Source organism: Acomys minous (genome assembly GCF_964271855.1).
Source record: "Acomys minous genome assembly, chromosome: 2".
Classification (NCBI taxonomy): domain Eukaryota; kingdom Metazoa; phylum Chordata; class Mammalia; order Rodentia; family Muridae; genus Acomys; species Acomys minous.
In genome coordinates this window covers 120,698,881-120,721,994 of record NC_140484.1, presented here as the reverse complement: position 1 = coordinate 120,721,994, position 23,114 = coordinate 120,698,881, and the positions used below count along the sequence as shown (strand labels likewise).

The window sequence follows — 23,114 nt, the reverse complement described above, 5'->3', positions numbered from 1 at the left end:
ATTAATTTTTAAATTATGGACTTTGAAGTATTCAAAGGACTGAACAAAAATACACCATGAGGTCATCCATATTGGCCCAGCCTATATCAACAGCTAAAACATCACACAGTATACCCAGCCTAATACCTTTCAGTCCTGAAGAGATTTCTAAATTTGGAATCCGAATATCAAATGGCTTTTCTTATTGATTTTGTTTGTATAGAATTATGTTTTCCTCTGTAGTTACAGATAGGGTGAGATAATCATTTAGACTTTCAGTAATTTAGGTAAACTAATTTTTAAGTTTTCCATCTGTGTCAACAGGATTTGCCAGTCCACTCACAGGGATAGCTGATCCTTCGCAGAGCAGCATGCACAATGCTTTGCATATCTATATGAATGGAACGATGTCCCAAGTTCAGGGATCGGCCAATGATCCCATTTTTCTTCTTCACCATGCCTTTGTGGACAGGTTGGTTGACATCTCTTCATACATTATATATTCATTGTACTTAAATGAACTATCAATGTGACTATCAAATGGGATTTTAGTTATCATAACAAACATTAAAAAGTATGGTGATTTTTTTTATCTTGAGAGACCCTAAACTAAGGCCTAAAGTTCAAATGTTTCATTAAAGTAATATTTAGCAAAGAGAAACCAGTAAGGGGTAAAGCATGATAAGGAAGGAGAAAACTGCAAGTTAAGCTACAATATCAGCTGAGGTGTCAGTGTCAACCATATCTAAGGACAGTGTTGTATCCTTTATTTGATATTATATTAGGACAAGCAAATAAAATCTGAATCTAATACTAAACAGTGAATAGCTGCAGTTTGGCGAGATAGGGGGGACAGAATTCCAAAGTACTAGCTTGATTCCTCATAGCTATGTTGTTCCAATGCCAAGGAACTGAAAGCATGTAGACATTTGTGGTTAAGAGTAAAATTATAAACATAGGAAATCAACTGTGTACAGAAGGACAAAAAAGTGACAGTTTTCATAGAAGAGATAAAGACACATTAGGAATTTGCATAGTTTATAACTCATTTGGCTCTTTGTATTCTTAAAACAAACAGATATGTGAATGCTAGAGATCTTAGGCAAAATAGCCTTTTAGACCTTACTTAAAGAATCAGCTGTAATGTATACTGTTATCTAATGTTTTGGAATTTTCACAAAACCGCACAGTGTTAGGAATGGTCACTACCAGCATGGATCACTGGATGAAAAGTATTTTTGATATTTAGAACTCACCAATGAATATCACTGAGAAGTTAAACAAATCATGGTGGTATTCTGAGTTTTCCTTATCTCTAAATATGGTCTTTAGGAGACGTTATGAAGAATGAAGAGGTTATAAAAAGCAAACAAACTATACAACTAACTAACCATCCATGTGTGAACAGTAATCAGCACAGATAAAATATGGCTGACTTGCTGAAATCTATACAACCTCTGGGGTTCATACATAGCCTAAATTTTCTAATATCACTTTGGTCACAATTCTGAGAGGTAGAACTAATACCTAAGATACCCTATAGCAGTGAGCTGTAATAATATTCTTATTCTCTAGCAATTTGAATAATCTGAAAATGTCTGGTTTTTTTCTTACTACTTTTTATTAATGTGATTGCTAGTAACATGTTTATTTTGAAGCCTACTCTTCATAGATTGGTTTAACAAAGACTTCTACTAGGAAGTTCAATTCGAACTGCAGCATAGTACTAGTGTACAGTATGTGCTATCTCTCCAGCCTCGGCTTCTGGCATGCTTTCTCATGTTGGCAAAGCCTTCCATGGTGAGGGATGTACATGCAAAAGGACCTGTCAACTTCCTACACAGGCTGTTGATTTAATTTGTTAGAAATGTTTCTATTTTCAACCTTTGAGAAAATTATGACTTTCCCACAAAAATAAGGCCTCATCAGTGGGTAGCATAGACTGTAAATAAATATCTGAGAGCAGAAAAAGCATTTATGAAAACATCATTTGCTGTTCACATAACAACTCAAGGCTTTATATATTCAAAAGCAACCACACCTCTGTACACGTGCATTCTATTACTTGTATATTCAGCAAACAAAAGTAACTTATATATTCAATATATGCCATGCCAGACTTGAGCAAGTAGCAATCACTTCATATTTCTCATCTCCACATGGTTCCACCAAACCTAAAATGTTTAAATTAAGTAACATACAGGGAATTCAGTTTCTGTGGTAATTGTGACATAATAGGCAAGGACATTTGGGAGTTAAAAAGGAAGCTTCTGGTGCTGCTTAGAGATTCTTACCTGAGACTGGGAAAACTGGTGAACTTTTTCTGGGCCTAAGGCCCCTCACATAAGAATTATATTCCTGTAACACCTTCTTCAGTACAATATGTCTCAATTTTATAAGTTATAACACAGTATGCAAATATTAACTCTCATGAGGAGTAAGGAGGACATTTAAAAGTGGCTACATAGTCTCTATTTGCTATTTTCTCAAGATCTCCAGTACTGGTAACACTACTTTACGTATTCTCTGAAGCTTGCCTTTTGAGTGTAGGAGAATCTTGGCTAAGTGCAAACATGAAATACTGTATTCTAGGAATAGTGAACCTGGCGTGATCATCAGCCACAGATAATTCCCTCTCCTGCAGTGACTTCTTGGATATATTTGCCAAAGAGGCTTTCCTTCCACTCTACTCTCTAAGAAGGCTGCCCCAAACCATATGCCCTCAAATCAGATGCTGTACCAAATTGGCAGCTCAGTAGTCCTAACAGAAGGGTGGCAGCAAGACCAGTCCCTGAGATTAGAATTGAACAGCAGATTGCTTCCCAACTGATGACTGGAGGCTGAAGGCAGAAATATCAGGGTTAGAGAAGGAGGTCATCTCAGATTTCAGAGAAATATCTTTAAGTCTTCTCTTGCCATCAGATGGGTTGTCAGAAGGCCACCTACCTCTCTGTGTGTTTCTTTTCTTGTTATTGGACTATAACCAGATTTAAAATGGTTACTTGCTTTCTTCTTTGAATCAGAATTAACTTCCTATAACAAATTGCCATTGGGTCATTATAATCATATTTGACCATATTCCTGGAGCTGCTTTTCCTGTTAGATTTAACTCTGAAAATAGTTAGTCTTTGTTAGATTGATTCATGTGTGCCTCTCCCAGTAAATCTTGAGCTCTCTGCTGGCAGGGTCTATATATTGATCACCTCTGTCATGTGACACTGCCCATGACACTTAGAAACTATCCACTAAGACTTCCTAAAGTGTCATGTAATTGATAATTTGGAGCAGTCAGCCACTATGGATTAGCAATAACATTTTGTTGTGTGATAAAATATTCATCCAGGGACACTGAATTGTACTTTATCTTGTGATAAAGAAATCAGTTGCTATTACAAGTAACCAAAAATATGTCCTAAAATGTAAAAAAAAACTCTCAACTCCGTAGGATCAATGTGATTTACGCCTCAGGGAATTACAATATTGTTAACTTAAATATTTCACAGACAGCAGTAGATAGAAAAATAGGTCTTCATCATTATTACCTAACTGTTACCTCTCAAAGTAACTCATGATCCAAACTGTTCAAGGGAACAGGCAGGGTAATCCTCCCATAGACAGTTGATACTAAATGTAGGGACAAAAGCAAACAGCCAATTTCCAGGAGATAGTAGAGAATATTTAACATGAAAATAGGAAATTCAGCTAAGGGAAGTAGAATCAGTGGGACTATATATATATATATGTGTGTGTGTGTGTGTGTGTGTGTGTGTGTGTGTGTGTGTGTGTGTGTGTGTGTTTCTTACTTAAAGAGCAAAGATCAGACCTTCTGTAATAACATCAAACAGGAGATCCAAGAGAGGTACTCAATGAATCAGAAGGCCAGAAAACAGGATCCCTACAGACTGTAAATCACAAAATTAAGATCACAGGCACACTAAGCACACCTGACATCAAATCGTCCGTTTGAATGATCTTTACTATGATACTTGTTATTATGTAATCTTTCAAACACTAAGCCAGAAAATGGTTTATATATTAGCATCTGCATGAACTTACAGCTTTCAGGTATTTTGTGTGTTTGTGTGTGACTTTTGTGGGTGGAATCCATGGTCCTGTACAATTCCACTCACTTTATTCATGAGGCAATATACTACTTTTATAAGTAATATCACTGTTACAAAGCAAGATCGTTAGGAAGATGCTTACTTTATTTATTCTTTGTTTTTATTGATTTTTTTGAGACAAGGGTCTCACTATGTAGCTCTAGTTATCCTGGAACTCAGTTGCCTCAGTTTTAAAGAGATTTACCTGCCTCTGTCTCTGCCACCCGGGTTCTGGTACTAATGGCGCAACTTTTTCAATTGAGGCAGCACTCACCCACCCCACATAAATCAGTTAAGCATAATGATATGGTAAAGAAAATTAAATTAACAATGAACCACTTGGCTGACTGTTCCTGCTGAGTGCAGTAATGTATCTGTACTCTCTTACGAAGGGAGCTATTGCTTGACATTAATATTACAAAAAAGTAGTCAGCTATAGATCATCCTTTGATGCTTGTGTTTCAGGAAATAGAAATCACACTTTCAAAAGGCCCAGGGTGAGAGTTTCTCTACAAAGGTGGGAAAGAAGATTAGGGAGCCTACAGATGATCAGTGTAGGAATCTACTTTTTGTTTTTATTTGCTATCCCATTCAATGGGACTAGAGGTTATCATGGCTACTTAAGAGGATAAGAAGGAAAAACAATAATTTGTAAAAGGTTTTAGGAAATATCTTTCTTTATGAAATTCAATTCATCAGTTGATTGTTGAATGCAAAAAGAATTCTGGTAGGAACAATGAGAAAGTTCTACCACATAGTGCAATATTTTACAACCTGCTTGATAGTATGCAGTGCAATTCCATATACATATGTGTGTGTGTGTGTGTGTGTGTTATATGTGTATATATACTTTTTTAAAGGTCTATAAATTCACACTCAGAAAAATTGAACTATTTATACAAAATTTCCGAGCTAGTAGTTAACTGTCATGGTTTGAGCTAACCTCTGTAATATTTGGACTCAACTTCTGGGTCTGTCATTATATCAATATAGCTTCCCAAGAGGTGAATTCTGTTTTTTATTGCCACAATACCACAGTCTAGTGGGTTAAGAGCGGACATTTCTACTGACATAGTTCAAAGAATAAATTCCCCCAATCAATGATAACAGAGTTAAATTCCCCTGAAGATTTCTGTCCTTGATTTGGTCATGGCCATCCTTTCCTTGTATCCTCATATAGAAATTTTCTGTGCACATCTATGTCTTGTATCTAGTTCTTTTACAGATACTGGTCATATTTGATTGCTGCTCCCACTAATGATTTAACTCAACTTATTTGCCAGTCTCTGATCTGTCCTTAACTCCAATCACATCATGAGGTTCTAAGGATTAAGTACATCAATATATTGATTTGGGTGTGGAGGCCCACTTAGTCTTTTAAGATGTTTTAAGGATAAAAATCAGGTGTAGCTGAAGGGAGAAGGAATAGGAATAGAAAATGTTGAATTAGAGTAAAAATTTTAATGATGTGATTATAAGAGTAATGAGGAAAATAAATGTTAGACCAGATTTTTAGTTTAATAATAAATATCAGGTCAATGGGATTACAATTTATGGGAATTTTGCCAAGGAAACTGTAGAAAAAAATCATTAGAATGAAGAACATTGATCTGCTTTAAAAATCAAATCATAAAAATTTGCATGGCTTTAATTTGAAGGCTCTTTTTAAAATGAAAATTTTCCATATTGTTCTTAAATGAAAAATTAAGTAAAAAGTAATTAACAAAGTATGAAATATCCACAGGAAATGTTAATTTTCCATTTTATTTCTGATATTTTTAATTCCATGGTTTGTTATTAATGTGATTTTGATGCCTTGTGTATTTCTCTTACTATCAAAATGAACTTTCTTCATGCCATTTTGGCAAAACAGAGGATAGCGAGTATGCATAATGGAAATCTTATTTCCATTCTAGAAGCAAGCCAAGATTCATCTGTGAGGCACAAACTGCCACATAATCTAGAACAACAAGGGGAGTACAGAGCTGTTGGATGTGGGAAAAGACATATTACTGTGGCCAAGAAGTGAGAGTGAAATGCCAGCTTTCTATAATCACATCTTTAGGATGTGTATTTTGATCAAAAGAATAAAGGTGTTTTTTCTAAAAATAAGGTTTCTTTAAATGTGATCTTTTTGTCACAAGAAAAAGAAAGAGTAAAATTTCCTTAATCTTGGAGAGAAAGACAAGCAACAGAAGAAATTCAAAGTTGGCATTACTATGTTAATTGGACTTACCAAACCAGGAGTAAAATGTTCTGGGGAAGGGACATCACACACTAACCTTCTATCATAGTGATCTGTCTTCTGTGAGGTCTCTCAATATAAGGCCATCAGAGCCCTTGCTCACACCACTGAATTGTGAGCAAAGAATAATACTGTAACATACAGTGTACAGGGACCCAGCAGAGAGCAGAGCACCCCTGAAGATCTACCTGCTGTCCAGTTTCTTACCTCTAGCATGTCCTCTCTATCTGCTATTTTTCTGATTAATAATGTCTCATTTTTTATGTGCTATAAGGAACAAAAAAAAAGACTTAAAAGAAGTGGTCTTAATAATTTTAAATTTACAGTTTGTATAATTATAAGGAAGATAAGTCCTTCTGTTCTAGAAATATATTAAATTATCAGAAGTTCCACTTCTAATGGAGAAGATACTGGCCACTGATAGCTAGGAAAGGGGGGTAAGTTTTTAATAAAGATGGAACTCCTGGTATGTTGACCACTGTCCAGTGGAAGGCCATGAGTCCAAGAATCTTTGGAGATGGGACATTGGATTGGAACATCTTTTTAAAATGATAGAGGTGACACAAAATTGTGTGGGTATAAAAGAGGGAGTGAAGCATGGCAGAGTTGAGGAAAGAAAGTGAGTAGAATCAAAATACTAAAAGAAAGTGTGTACAAAACTATGTAAAAGTAAATTAGAAGAAAAGAACATTTAAAATGATGGTAATCTGAGAGAATGTAAAAACTCTCTGTAGATAAACAGGTAAAGTTTAATAAATGTAATACTAAAGATGATTTTACATTTTACACTTAAAGCACATGTATAGCTTTCTCACAAAACACTATGCTCAAGCACATTGTAGATAAAGACATTGAAAACAGCATTACATTTAAAAGTAGGCCTGTTCCTATCCTTGACTGTTAGGATTTTAGTTTCTGTAACTTAATGGCTAGATTTTGACAGAAATGAAGGGCTTGGGCTCATGGCTAAGACTGAAATTCCTTCATAAATCTGAGATTCCTGGAAATTTGCATCATAAGTAAGTGAGAGTGCTGTAAACTCAAAATCTAATAAAATAATGAAGTTGTGTGTTTCCCAAACCTGGTACATGGTTAAATATTTTGAAAAACTTGAAACTTTAGATTTGTATATCATCTAGTTTTCTTTATTTCTTCCTCTTCCTTCCTCCCTCCCATTCTTAGATCTTTCCTTTTATCTTTAATTATTCCTCCTTCTTTCCCTCCCTCCCTCCCTCCCTCCCTCCCTCTCTCTGTTCCTCCTTCCCTCCCTCCCTCTCTCCCTCCCTCCCTCCCTCTCTCCCTCTCTCCCTCCTTCCTTCCCTCCCTCCCTCTCTCCCTCCCTCCCTCTGTCCTTCCTTCCCTCCCTCTGTTCCTCCTTCCCTCCCTCTCTCCCTCCTTCCCTCCCTCCCTCCCTCTCTCCCTCCCTCGCTCCCTCCCTCTGTCCCTCCTTCCCCCCTCCCTCCCTCCCTCCCTCCATTACTTCTTCCCTCCCTGCCTTCTGCCTTCCCTGTTCCCTTCATCCTTTCTTCTTACTTCCCTTCCTCCTTCCTTGCTACCCTCTATACTTCTCAGTCCTTCCTTCCATCTCTCCCTCCCACTTCTTCCATCCCTGTCTTCTCGCCCTCCTTCCTTCTCTCCCCTCCTTTACTTTGTCTGTCCTTCCCTCCTTTCTTCCCTCTATTTTCCCTGATATTTTTGAGACCAACAAGATTTCCTATTTTGTGTTGGCATAGATTTTATGCTGCTTTTGTGCATTCCAGCCGCAGGGGATGGAACTCTCAGCACTTCTACACCTGTCCCACTGGTAATCGTCTTTGCCACTTTGTACAATAACTAGAAGTCTCATGGTCGCCCTGTTCTTCTCATACACAGCACTGAAACTGGCTGAAGTGTGCGTTCTGCCTCTTCTCTAACAGAAGAAAGCTTTAGCTTTATGTCTATGTAGGATTCTGGAATTGAGCATTTGTGCATCTCCGGTGAGTGGGAAAAATGCTCATACCTTATAGCATGATAACATGGAGTCTGTGGACAAAGTTCCAAACCCCTCACAAAGACACAGTTATTTTTCGCTAGTAACAAGGTGGGTCTTTCTCACATTTTCCAGCAGCTGAGTTCTTTGCTTTCTGTCACTGAAAGGCTCATAATAAGAGTGAATCTCATCCCTACGCTTCACTAGTTGCCCACTCTACTGCCAACAGTATACCGGCTTCTGCAGACACTCTTGATTCTTCTTCACATGACAACAGGCACATCTTCCCACTTCTTGCATACTTTCTCATGGGTCACCAGTAATTGTCTGCAGAACAGTACTGGTATATGGCTGTGTGCCTTTCTGGGGCTTGCATTCTTAGCAACTCTAAATACTCTATAGCTCCCAGTCTAACTGGGTTGTTGAGATTTAAATCATTTCTATATAAAATACTCTCTCTCCTGGTTCAGCTCATGTTTCTGTAGTCATGCTTATGAAAATTATGGGTGTAACCATGCAGCCCAAACATACAGTAAGTATCCTGAATCTTCGATCCTCTGAGTTGTAATTTTTTTCCCTTTCTTCTGTAATCATGTCTGAGAACAGCAACAATTGGCCTTCTTGAGTACGTGGTCAGTGCGGGGCAGGCCAGGAGGCCTCACCTGTATACACAGAACTGTAGGTGACTAATGAAAGCCAAGAGCAGGAGAAATACCCTTTTCTAAGGAAGAGCACACTGATTATTTATCCAATACCAAATGGTCAGCCATTGAAACATACATCCAAGCAACATTATACAAACCTATCAGTTATATGTTTGTTCTTAGAAATGTAGGGGTATGTGTGCTTGTATGAGTTTGCATGTGTATGTATGTGTGCTTAACAGAAATTAATGAAAAAATAAGCCATGAATTTTTTTTCTTTTCCTCACTGTCTTTTTTTTTTAATACATTTTTATTAATTTATACATATTACATCTCAGTTGTTAGCCCATCCCATGTATCCTCCCATCCCTCCCTTCCTCCCACTTCCCCCCCCTACTCCCCTCCCCTATGTCTGTGTCTGAGGGGGATCTCCTCCCCCTGAATATGCTCATACGGTATCAAGTCTCTCCTTGGTGACCTATTATCTTTCCTCTGAGTGCCACCAGGCATCTCCATCCAAGGGACATGATCAAATATGGGGCACCAGAGTTTGTGTGAGAGTTAGATCTTCTTCTCCACTCAACAGTGGAGAATGTCCATCGGCTAGTCCGGGTAGGGGTTCAAGGTTTTTACTGCCTATTTTTTCCTTGGCTGTTGCCACAGTTTGCGGAGGACCCCAGGGCCCAGACTCTCCTGTAGTTTTCCAGGACCCACTGGATCCTTCCATTTCCTCTTTCTCCCAGGCTTCTCACACCTAAAGTTTCAATAGGATGTCCTCCCCTCTTACCCATTATTCTGGTAGGTACAGTTTTTCATGGGGACGTACACCTTGGGCTAGTGTCTCGATATAAGTGAGTATATACCATTTAGCTCTTTTTGCTTCTGTGTGAACTCACTCATTATGACAATTTCTAGTTCAATCCATTTGTCCACAAATTTTGGAAATTCCTTGTTTTTAATAGCTGAGTAGTATTCCATAGTGTAAATGTACCACAGTTTCTTTATCCATTCTTCTGTTGAGGGACACGTAGGTTGTTTCCAAGTTCTGGCTATTATGAATAAGGCAGCTATGAACATGGTTGAGCATATGTCCCTGTTGTGTGGTAGTACATCCTCTGGGTATATTCCAAGGAGTGGAATAGCTGGGTCTTGAGGAAGCCCTATTCCCATTTTTCTGAGAAAGCACCAGATAGCTTTCCAAAGTGGTTGTACTAGTTTGCATTCCCACCAGCAATGCAGGAGTGTTCCTCTTTCTCCACACCCTCACCAGCATGGGGTGTCAGTTGAGTTATTGATCTTAGCCATTCTGATGGGTGTAAGATGGAATCTCAGTGTCGTTTTGATTTGCATTTCTCTGATGACTAAGGAGGTCGAGCATTTCTTTAAGTGTTTCTCAGCCATTTGATATTCCTCTGTTGAGAATTCTCTGTTTAGCTCTGCGCCCCATTTCTCTATTGGGTTATTTGGTTTGGTGGTGTTTAATTTCTTAAGTTCTTTATATATTTTGGATATTAGACCTTTGTCAGATGAAGAGTCGGTGATGATCTTTTCCCAGTCTGTAGGCTGTCGCTTTGTTCTCTTGACAGTGTCACCAGCCTTACAGAAGCTTCTCAGCCTCATGAGGTCCCATTTATTAATTGTTGATGTTAAGGCCTGGGCTGTTGGTGTTCTGTTCAGGAAGTTGTCTCCTGTGCCTATGAGTTCCAGACTCTTCCCCACTTTTTCCTCTAACTGGGTTAATGTCTGTGGTTTTAAGTTGAGGTCTTTAATCCACTTGGACTTGAGTTTTGTGCATGGTGACAAATAGGGGTCTAATTGCATTTTTCTACATGTAGACATCCAGTTAGACCAGCACCATTTGTTGAAGATGCTGTCGTTTTTCCATTGAATGGATTTGGCTTCTTTGTCGAAAATCAGGTGAGCAAATGTGTGTGGATTCATCTCTGGGTCTTCAGTTCGATTCCATTGATCCACTAGCCTATTGCTGTGCCAGTACCATGCTGTTTTAATTACTGTTGCTCTATAGTACAACTTGAGATCAGGTATGGAGATTCCTCCAGCGGATCTTTTATTGTAAAGGATTGTTTTTGCTATTCTGGGCTTTTTGTTTCTCCATATGAAGTTGAGAATTGTTCTTTCAATATCTTCAAAATATTTAGTAGGTATTCTGATAGGGATTGCATTGAATCTGTAAATTGCTTTTGGTAAGATGGCCATTTTTACTATGTTGATTCTTCCAATCCACGAACATGGTAGATCCCGCCATCTTCTGATGTCATTTTCAATCTCTTTCTTCAGAGGTTTAAAGTTTTTTTCAAATAAATCCTTCACTTGCTTGGTTAGGGTTATTCCTAGATATTTTATATTGCTTGTGGCTATCGTGAAGGGAGTAATTTTTCTAATTTCTTCCTCTGCCTGTTTGTCATTTGTATATAGGAAAGCTACTGACTTTTTTGAGTTTATTTTGTATCCTGCCAATTTGCTGAAGGTGTTTATCAGCTGTAGGAGTTCTCTGGTGGAATTTTGGGGGTCACTTATATACACTATCATATCATCTGCAAATAGGGATAATTTTACTTCTTCCTTTCCCATTTGGATCCCCTTGATCTCCTTTTGATGTCTTATTGCTCTGGCTAGAACTTCAAGAACTATATTAAAGAGGTATGGGGAAAGTGGGCAGCCTTGTCTGGTCCCTGATTTTAGAGGGATTTCCTTGAGTATCTCTCCATTTAATTTAATGTTAAGCCATGAATTTTAAATAAGACAAGGTTTAAAGGGAAGGAAGGGAAGGAAAAAAGATATAATTATAACCTCAAAAATAAAGTAAATAATATTTTAAAATAAGTGATGGTGATTTAATTAAGGCAATTTCTAGAGGCTTTACTTGTGCCACAACACAATTTCACTTTATGGGTTACGTAGAACATAAAAGTGCTTTTTCCTTTTACTTAGTTGTCCAGTGCTTTCTCCAGTGTTGTGTAGCTTGCGATAGATAATGTATTCTATAAATCTCTGTCTCGTTTTAAAATTAAATCCAAAAGAATTGGCAATATACTGATAAAATAGCACATAGTCCTTGTTGTATAGATAAATTAATAAAAAAAAAACACCGTGTGTAAACTCAGATGCTGAAGCGGCCTGTGTGGAAGGCTGGGCATCTGTATTATAGTGCTTTCATGAATTTAAACTATATTCATACTCACAATTGATAAGCCTAGAATTAGGAACTTAGAAAACAATCACAAAGTCCACACATGAATTAATTCGAGGAATGTAAGTAGTCCTTGACTTACAGCATGATTTGACTTCATTTTTCCACAGAACTAGATATTTTTTCTTGCAAGCTTAATAACATATTGATGTTATAAATCCTTTGGCCCTCTAGTACTGAACACTTGAATCAAACTAGTCTATCTTGCCTAGTTATTCTCAATATATTCCTAAAAGGATTGATACTCTGTAAACTTTTTTCTCTGAGGGGGAAAAAAATCCCATGCAGGCAGATTTCCTAAAACTACAATCTTAGCCACCCGTCTGACCCTGAACACTGGATCTCATTCTAAATCAACTCCTCTTGGGTGTCATTTAGAAATAGCATCAGGAATCTGTAATTCTCCTGACTCAGCCTTCAAAGCAGCTGGGACAACACTTGGGAATAATTTTAACCCAAAAAAGCAAGATATGTATGCTGAAAACTACAGAAATAGTGTTGAAGTAAATTTGATGAATCTCTGGAATAAGCAAATATTTCTTGCTCAGGGATTGTAAGACACTTGCTGTTAAAGTGTCCTACAAATAATTTATTTTCTGTACCATCTCCATTAGATGATAAGAAGTAAGAAAATCTGGTTACATGTCACAGGCTCCCCAGTGTTCTTAATGTTGATACGATTTTCTTGAATAATGGTTTCTTAATTTTAAGAATGCCATTAGACAATGTCTAAGGGTAAATGACAGTTTTATCCCTAAGTTCTTCCTAGCTGTACTTTTTCTGCAGTGCAACACATCCGTAGATGCCTACTATTTTCAGAAATAGGACTCAAGGACATTTTGCTCCAATTCAACTATCAATGGCATAATAATGTATATGTAAACAAAACTGTTCTCTTTATGATTGACTGCCTATTTACATGGCAAATTCCTGGAAATCATGTTGAACCAAGGGTACATATTTATCATCTTCTGAGTAAATTACAAGGTTCCCTCAAGCTCTAATATTCTGAGATATGTAAAATATATTACGCATGTAAGAATTCTCCTTATGAGAAAAATTGCTTTTTGATGGTGTCATTTTCATTCATTCTATTGCTTCAAGAAAGATGGATTAGTTTCTCCCCCCATTAAGTGTGCCAAACGCATGTTTGGTTGTTTTCAGGTTTCATTCATTTAATATCAATTTTAAGCTCAGACCTATTATGTACTAAATCCCAGAGATATTCTTATGATTCTTGACTGCTTGTATCTATTCTTTTCTTTACAATGAGAAAGCCTCAAGTATTTTAAGTATAAACAGAAAGTAATGAGTTGGATATTTATTGACATAACTCACCTCTTTTTAAAAAAAGTTATAAAGCTAGGGGGAATTGAAAATGAATGAAATTATTATTTCTAAGTGACAGAATACATAAGTAGCTACAATAAAGACTTCGGATGGGAAGATAATGCCTATAACTTTCAAACACAACTTGTCAGGTGGACTCAATGGATTTGCACGTTACTGCCACGTTGCTTTCATATTTCAAAATTTCCCTCTCAGAGACCCTGGGTTCTGCTCCAAATATTTTTCCATAGTTCCCTTTTCCTTAATGCCACTTAATCGGCCACTTAAAGCTTCATAAATTTCGCTAGTAACACTTGAAAGAAAATAGGCAAAAATTGTTAGCAACTTGTGACATTTATAGAGATTTCAAAATTCCCTTTGGCCCAAGTCTCTGCCTCTTCTCTACATGATCCATGTTGACTTTCTTGGTATTCTACCCGCTGTGATTCATTATTTATTTTCACTAATCTTCACTTCAGTAAAGATCATTCCTTGGCACAGTAAATAGAAATTCTTTTCTCGTTGTTATTTCCTTCCCATAATAAAAATTCAAACAAAATAATAGGCTTTCCCTTTGCTCAATGTGTCAATTTACAATTTTTAAACTCCTGAATGGTGATCAGCACCTTTCTAAGGAATAATTTTGTTTTTCAATTACTCCATTGAAAAGATTAAATGAAGATGAAAAGGAAGAGACTTGGATATATAGATGAAGATCCTCACTACAGAAAAATAGCAGTGACAGGTGGGACGATATGGCGAACAAAACATGGTTTTCACCCTTTTTTCTGTTTTTTTTTTTTTTTTTGAGTTTGTCTTTCCAGTGATAAGTACTATTTGTTGTGATTTAAATGTCAGGCTGTCGGCTCCAGATAAATTCATGTTCTAAAAGATGCTTTACATTAACTTTTTTCTTCATTAAGCTAAATTAAGCACATTATTTTTGCATTTAAATTACAATGAGATTAGTATCCTTACTGTATAAATTATTTGCATATCTATGTTCCATATACTTCTATAAATATACACTATAAATATGCTGAGGTGTGCATAGAACATTTGATGTTAGCTAGAAAGAAACATTTGAGTTCATAGTGAACTTTGACTTTACAAGTTTTATTTTGGTTTAAAACATGTGACCTTCTTTACTTTTTTAGGTCAATACTTCAAACATTACTTCTAAATACTATTACACTTAATATAGGCCCTTTGTTACCTAACCACATCATATATATTGGTCCTCTAGGTCAAATCTTTAAAGATTCCTGCACAACGTTTTCAAATAAATCTTTCATGCACTCTATTTTTCATACCATTCCCATGACCAAATGCTAACTACATTTCCCACTGGATACAAAATTAATTCAAAGTCATCTGGAAAATATTCATAGATTTTTGCTGCTTAATTTATGTCAACAATTCCCTGCTGTAATTTTTAATCTGAATGAACAAAATGAAAGTGTTCATTTTATTTTATTTTTCAACTATGAGGTAGAAATTTCAGATTTGCAGATCAGATAAGAGTGAGAATAAACTTGCCAATGACCATCTTGTTAATGATCTAAGATGATAAATGAGACTTATGATAATCTTCATTGAAGAGAAATCTAGAACTATGAGGAAAGTAACAAACATGTTGCAAATGGATGTAGTAGGAGGACCAATGACTATAGAACTGTAACCTTTATGCATCAGTGACTAGAAGTATCTTCTGTCCCTTACTAGGTTATGAGGTGGAGGGATGATTGTGTAATTTCTTTGGGTTGCTACAAGGCATTCTATTTAATTTTCAGACTATAAAGGTTAAAATTTACATATGAAATGTCATATGTACAGTGGTCTTTAGTGAATAGTTACCAGTACAAATAAGGAGCCCTTCATCATTATGAACTTCTCTATAATACTGGGTGTGGGATGGAGGTTCAGTAAAATCTACCACAATTAGGAAAGAAGTAAGGAAGAAGAAAAATTGGTGTAGCACTGAAACCTCTGAATGAGGTTTAAGAGGGTATTTTCTGGCACCCTTAGTAGAGATGTTATGCCGAGAGTGTGCCTATACTAAGTACATTTTGAAGTGATCTTTTTGAAAATTATTTATTATGTTTCTTTTTTAATGTATACATTCTTTTTAAATGTATATTATTACATATGAGTAAAATAAACTATACATGGCAGGAAGAATCAGGAGACAATCAGGAATTACATATATAGTATATAATAATATATTATTATATATTCATAATGATTTGGGCATTTATATTTGGCAAACTTGAAGTAAACATCTTTCCTAAATTGTTGGATCTAAATTTCTGAATGGAGATTAATATCTATCATATCTCACCCCTATTAACTTAAAACATCTATCTTGATCTAAAAACATCTTAACCCCTAACCTACTAAGCTTAATTGAAATACTAAACTATCTATTCTTCAAACCCATCAGAGACTTGAGAAGAGATAAAACTTAAATACCTGAGTGAACCTGGAGTGTAGGTTAGCAGCTACATTTTGAAGTGATTTAGCTAATATGATTAATGATGACTAATGGAAGAATTTCAGAATAACTGTTTAGGAAATTAGAACAGTTGTCCTGAATTTTTATAAGGATACCCAAAACCACAGATGCTGAGATACCTCACACACAGTTCTGTGTTAGTTGGGCACAATTTATAAACATTCTCTCAGAGAGTTTTATCATTCATGGATTACTCATGTCTTGCAGTGTGAGTACAGTAGAAGTTGTTCTTATCCTCTGTTTAGGGAGAGAGGTAAAAGTTTATGCATCCTTACTACATATGCAAAAAATTATTAAGTAATGTTTATAATCCTCAGGTTTATGAATCCAGAGACATGGGCCTGTGGATAAAATTATCTAATTATGTATATTTTGCATATAGACCCATTGCTTTTGTTTATGGTCCTATACACTACAATAGCTAATTAAACGTGGAAATATATATTATATGATAACATACAATGCAGATGGCCAATATAATCATAATTAGAAATTTCAGGTCCAGTAACAACCCCAACTTCTCTGGTGTGCTTATATGGAAGATGAACCCTCAAGTGCAGTCCACACTTTCTCTTTATGCATACAAGGCTTTCAAAATTTGGCTCTGTCTCACCTTCCAAGGCTCACTACTCATTGACCCTAAATTATTCAACACTGCATCCCTCCCTAACTACTTTTACTTTCCAGTTATAATTCCCCAAGTTCCTGTCAGGATGTGACTGGAATGCAGTCAGTTTCTTCTTCACAATTTTTTCAACTGATTTAAGTACTCTTCTTCTGAGAAACACCTTTTATTCTCACCTTTGCTCCTGTTGGAATCTCACAGTTTTCATCTATACATCCCCAAGAGCATCACTTACATTGCTTGAATTTTCACACATGTCTTTATCACACCACAAAATGAAGTCTGTACCACTACAGACTATTATAACTACCCCTGGAGCTTGATATACAGTGAACACCCAGTGGAAAAATTGAAAATTTATGAAGACCTTAATGGGAGGGATAAGGTAAACTTTATTGTTATGATTTCACATGTTGGGATATTGAGGTTTTTAAAAACACTTTCTACAGAGAGACAAATGTAGAGCAGTCAGCCACCTGCATTCAGCAGAGTCTTTATGTTACTCTTCAAGACTCCTGGTGAGTGACTATGCTTCATGAGTATAGCCTGATTCATTTAACTTGAATTTAGTTTCTGTCTACTACAAAATCTTTCAACTTAGCCCCACATTATAATCACCTTCCCCTTTAAACGGTCCACACTGCAGTGCCTACCACCTAAATATATGCTTAAACATCTATGGGGAAAGAAAATTAGAAAGTCACTGTCTTTATTTTCTTGACCTTTGTCCTTACTTCCTTCAAATCTTATGCTAAGTTTCTCCAAACTTATTCATTGGCTTAAATGATTATTATCTCATCGAAATTCCTTCCCAGTCCTCAAGGATTGTTTTTACTTTCTTTGACTATGTTAAACAGTTTTAAAATAATACTTAAAATGATGGTCAATTGATGAATTTCATAGTTTCTTTACAGACTTTCCATTTAAAGTTAATCATGTCTGCAAATATAACCTGTTAAAATGTTAGTTTCTTTTCAAAAGGTTGTTTTTATGGATACTTTCTGAATATCCCTCAGTGGGTTCCATCATTAGCGAGGAAGATCGAAAAGTAGAACCAAAGAGACACTGTTATTTCCCACGCAGACAGAGGCTCTGTGTTCTCCCAGAAGTCTCCATTCAAACACATTGTATTTAGTACCAGCGCACTTCTCTTAATCCCTCAAACTTGATTTTTCATCAACTTCTGTATCAGTTAAATATTAATGTCAATACACTGCCTAAACTCCTCCAGTGAACGCTCATGGCTTCACAGTACTGTTTAGATTCAGTCACCTCCATCCAAAACCCAAAATTGTGTGATAGCACATGTACTGGCACATACATCCCTTTTAGTTCTGAGCTATTTACAGACCTGGGCTCCTTTATGCTTGAGCTGCAGTCTCCTTACAGTATCTTTTCTCTTTTTATTACATTGCACGACTTCTATCCATCGCTTCTCGAGAGTACGTTCAAATGTCCCTCGAAGGTTCCCTTATCGGACACATCACTACTCAAGCCGAATCTATCTGTGCTTCCGCTGTTCTCTTAAAGGTATTAAAGGTCCTGACTATTCTGTGGTATTCATAATTCACTATGTTGAGTTAAGGGCCCAACTTCAGCTTCTTGGGAGACAAGGGCAGTTTTCCACTTGGCTTTGTATCTCCAGTACCTGGCATCATGCTGCTCACATTGCAGGTAGTGTGCTAACGGGTGAACATCAGTGGATGCTGCAGTCAGGAGAAGTTCAAAATCACCACCATATCTCAGATTATTTCTGTGCTCAATTCAGATAATCAATTAGTAATTCTCAAAATTATTAATTCATATTCACTTTAGGAATTCGCTAAAACTGTGGTTTTTTTTTTTCAATAAAATGCACAGTTTCTTTAAATTTCTTCTAAAATTTATGGGTATGAATGATTCTAATGCCTGTCTTTGGCTTATGAGCAAACACTATAGTAAATACTTGGCATTTAATAATTAGTGAAGCAATTTATTGCTTTTTTGAATTCTGTATGCTTGGTACTACACAAAAGGCTGAGAAGTAATAATGAGTGAATTTTTAGTATCAAACGTATATCAAAACATTGTTAACAATGTGCTAATCAAAGGAAGAAAGAAATAATTCTTTTGAAGTTCTCATAGAAGTGGTATTTGACGGAAGCCTTGAAGGAGCAAAAGATACAGTAGAGAAACACATACGTTATAAAGCCCTGAGGAAGAAAAGCTCAAAATCAAATTATAATGCTAATACTAATTTCAATAACAGTAATCTTTTATATTATGAATTATTCTTCTTGATTTCTTACAATCCCGGAGGCTAGATGTCTGAGATCAAAGACACAGCAAAGGTGTGTGTGTGTGTGTGTGTGTGTGTGTGTGTGTGTGTGTGTGTGTGTGACCAAAAGATCTGCTTTTTATATCCTTATAGAGTTTCCCTCTGACCCTATCTGTGTCTTAACCGCATCTTCTCCTGAGGACTTCATCAGACCGTGATATTTTTATAACTTCATTTTAAGTCAATCATCTCCTTAAAGATCTCATTTCCACATGTAGTCACCAAGGTCCCAGGAGTTGCTTCACCATTTAATTTTTGTGGGTGAAATGATTCATCCCATGGTGTCATACTATCTACTTTACTGAAAATGAACCTAGCATCAGCACAGGCTTAGTAGCTTTCTTGTGTTCCTAGTTATTATTGCAAGACTCTGAACCTAGTTTTTCAGCTTCAGAATCTTTCAGAATTTCTACATAACCCTCTCCTGCTCTGCCTGCAAATTTTTATTTTGTATGTGTGCATGCGTGTGTGTGTGTGCATGTGTACGTGTGTGTGTGTGTGTGTGTATGTGTGTGTATGTGCACGTGTGTGTGTATATTTTCATGCTGTGCTCCTATATGGAGGTTAGAGGCTGGGACAGGGCATGCTCCTTTATCCCTCTTTTTAGTTTCTGAGACAAATCTCAGCAAACCTGCAAATGTCAATTGGCAAGACTTGCTGGGCAGCAAGGAAAGGGTGGCAGAGGACACAAGATAAATATATTTAAATCTAAGACAAAGGACCCAACTTTTTACCAGATTCTCTTTTTTTATTTTTAATTTTATTAGTTTATTCAGATTACAACTCAATTGTTATCCCATTACTTGTATTCTCCCATTCCTCCCTCCCTCTCGCTTTCACCCAATCCCCCTTCCCTAGGTCTAAGACCAAGGGGGCTTCCTCAAGACCCAGCTATTCCACTCCTTGGAATATACCCAGAAAATGCTCCACCACACAACAAGGACATATGCTCAGCCATGTTCATAGCAGCCTTTTTCATAATAGCCTGATCCTGGAAACAACCTAAATGTCCCTCAGATTCTCTTTTTAATAAGCACAAATGACACACAGTTTACTGACATGATCTACATTGCACTCTCCTTTTGAACGGCTGCTGGATAGCGTTACTCAGTCCATCATCTTTGCATAGGAACTACTATGCTGTCTGAATTATCCCCCATCCGCTGTACAATTAATTTTTGGAGGCCCTGAAAGTCTACCCACCCTCCAGTAGGTGGCTCCACATTCTTGCACATATAAATAGTACCAGTAGGTACTAGAGAGAGAGGGACAGAGAGGGAACAGAAAATTGGGGGGGGGGGGGGAGTGAGGGGAGGATGAGGAGGAGTCGGAAGAGAGAGAATAGAAGGTAGATTCTTCCATATAACACACTAGATGTACATATAAGCATCAAAGTGTTTGCAATCATTAATGAAGGTACAAAATAAAATACCACTTGCAAAATTATTTCTTTCATTCTCCATCTTATCCGTAATATATCAAATATAGCCCCAGAATCAAAAATGTAGAATATTCATTTCAAAAATATCAATATTGGCTCTTGCATCATGTAAAACAGGGGTAGTTTATGCTATGTAAAAGAAAACAGCCACAACCAATCAGATTGGATGCCCAGGAGGTTACCTATGGTGGGTGCACTGAGCATCTAGCTCACTGGTATCTCACAACCTCTTGATTTTTTTCTTAAGCCCCTTTTTACAGCTAAGGAAAATGAAGCTGGAAAAAATAATTTGTTCTCTCTCTCTCTCTCTCTTTCTCTCTCTCTCTCTCTCTCTCTCTCTCTCTCTCTCTCTCTCTCTCTCTCACACACACACACACACACACACACATTCAAACACACATTTGAACCCCAAATGTCTGTATTTTCTGCATCTCTCCTTGCCCACAAACCAGAGAGAGCATATGTTTTTTTTTATTGGCTCATCCTGTAGGGCATTCCTTCTTTCCACAGAACACATTGTTATAGTCTTCCTTAACTCCTTCCACTCACACCTACCTGCTGTAGGCGAGCCCTGCCTAGACAACACTAGGCACAGTGGGAGTCACTTCACAGATACCCACAAGCCTCTCTATAGAAGAAAGGTAAGCTACTCATCATAAAATCCCATGTCAGTGTGTAGCTCTGCAACCCCCTTCTCTGCAGTGAACTCTGAATCCATATATATAGTACAAGGGGAAAAATTGAGTTTCAATCACACACACACACACACACACACACACACACATCTTTAGACTTTCAATGTCAGTATTTCACAATTACAAATTCACCTCTTCTCTGCAATCTGGAAGTTATTTTATGATAAAAAGTTCATTTCTCATATAAGGATTAATGACTGAAAATATTATGACTTTTAGCACCCACTACACACACATGCACACACATAAAAAGGTTTTCTGCCATTTCAGTGAAACATTAATGTTTTGTTCAACTTTCTGCTTTAATTCCTAGTTGCTAACCAATCTCTTGCATATTACCAGAAAACTATTAAACATGGGATACAAAACTTAGGTATAGCTATACATTACAGAAACCTAATGTGAAACCCCCATTTACTTTTAGTACATTCTAGTCGAGCACATGATAGCCAACACTAAACGTTGCTTCAATTTCCCATTTACGGAGAGATTTCTTTAAGTTTAAACGGTGATGTCATAATGGATATTAAAATCTGCAAGTCATACACTGCTTTTCCAGTGTTTTATTTCATTGGGAGTTAAAATGTTTTGCCCAGAAGCACGAGCCATAAAGCCCATAGTCTGTGTAGCATCTCACTATCAGTTGTGGTTTCTTGCTTCTATACCTCTCCTTTCAATCTAGACATAGTTTTTTCTCTCTGATGTGTGTATATACCTATATATACACACACATATATATACATATATACACATGATTATACATGATGTATATATATGTATATATGATGTATATATATATGTATATATGTGTGTGTGTGTGTGCATGTATTTTATCCCTTGCCCATATATAGCCATCAATTTTTATTATATGATTTAGTTCATTGATGCTATTAAATCATAGAATACATGAGACTAGGTGATTAAATAACAGATGTGTTTCCTACTGTGCTTGAGGCTGTAGGTTTCGGTCTTGCTTTGACATCCAATGGAAAGAGATAAAATGGTTAGGTAGTACTAGAAAACAAGAAATCAAGAGGGAGACAAAATCATTTTCATAACAAGCACAGTCCTAGAGGAACTACGTGACACCCAAGACAACAGCATTAATCCATTCATGAATGCAGACCTATGGTGACCTGATCTGGATTGGGTTTTGTTATCCAATACTTCTAGAATGACGGTCATAATTTCAATATAACATTAGGGTGGTACAAACAAACCATAGCATCACCCATCAGTCCATCCTACACAAGGGAATATGTGTACTCTGTCAGAATATAAATTCTGTTAATGCCCTTAGTCACCACTCCAAATTTGAAAGTTATCTTCCTACTGTTCATAAGAGAGAAACATGCACAAACCAGTCACATGATTTCCACTACTTTTCATGGCTAAAGCCCAGTTTATTTCTCCAATATCATCTAACCCTACCCCAACCCTTCCCCTAACCCTAACCCTAACCCTAACCCTAACCCTACCCCTAACCCTAACCCTAACCCTAACCCTAACCCTAACCCTAACCTAACCCTTCCCCTAACCCTAACCCTAATCCTTATGAACAAATAGGACACATACTTAGTGTCTGCAATTTACTACCTACATTATATGTGTATATATATATATATATATATATATATATATGTAGATAGATAGATAGACAGATAGATAGACAGCGGTATATATAATTCCTCCTTACATGTAATTCTGCTACATGTAATCTGGGGTTTTGACACTAACTTTGTTGGTGTGCTGATACAGTCCTAGAATAAGAAAATCATATAAAATATTCTGAAACTTCTGTAACTTTTAGTGCACAGTGCTATGGCTTACAAACCAGTTTCTCTAAACTTTCACCCTATTCATCCTCCCTTCCCTTGATTCAGCACTACTACAATATTTTCTGGAGGTCTTTGGTCCTTTGTGTCTTTTTTTTCTCTCTCTTTCTCTTTCTTTCTCTCATTGAATGAGATAAGAACAAATGGTAGATAGTAGAAATTCCTTTCTTCAGTTAAAACACATTCTAGAAGTCACCCTCAATTGG

The 23,114-nt window shown here is 36.7% G+C and overlaps 2 protein-coding genes across 5 annotated transcripts in view; one reads left to right on the top strand and one right to left on the bottom strand.

Moving 5' to 3' along the window:
* GRM5 (glutamate metabotropic receptor 5) overlaps window positions 1–23,114 on the bottom strand; it is an 879,135-nt gene that overhangs the window by 555,957 nt on the left and 300,064 nt on the right. The window lies entirely within an intron of this gene.
* TYR (tyrosinase) overlaps window positions 1–23,114 on the top strand; it is a 127,744-nt gene that overhangs the window by 24,826 nt on the left and 79,804 nt on the right. For 2 of the 4 annotated variants that reach the window (XM_084772164.1, XM_084772162.1), the window contains exon 3: window positions 304–451. In XM_084772164.1, coding sequence (XP_084628290.1) covers window positions 304–451 — 148 coding nt within the window. Of the gene's footprint in view, window positions 1–303; window positions 452–8,199; window positions 9,207–18,061; window positions 18,151–23,114 lie in introns of those variants that run through there. The other 2 variants (XM_084772163.1, XM_084772165.1) reach the window with 2 other exon arrangements.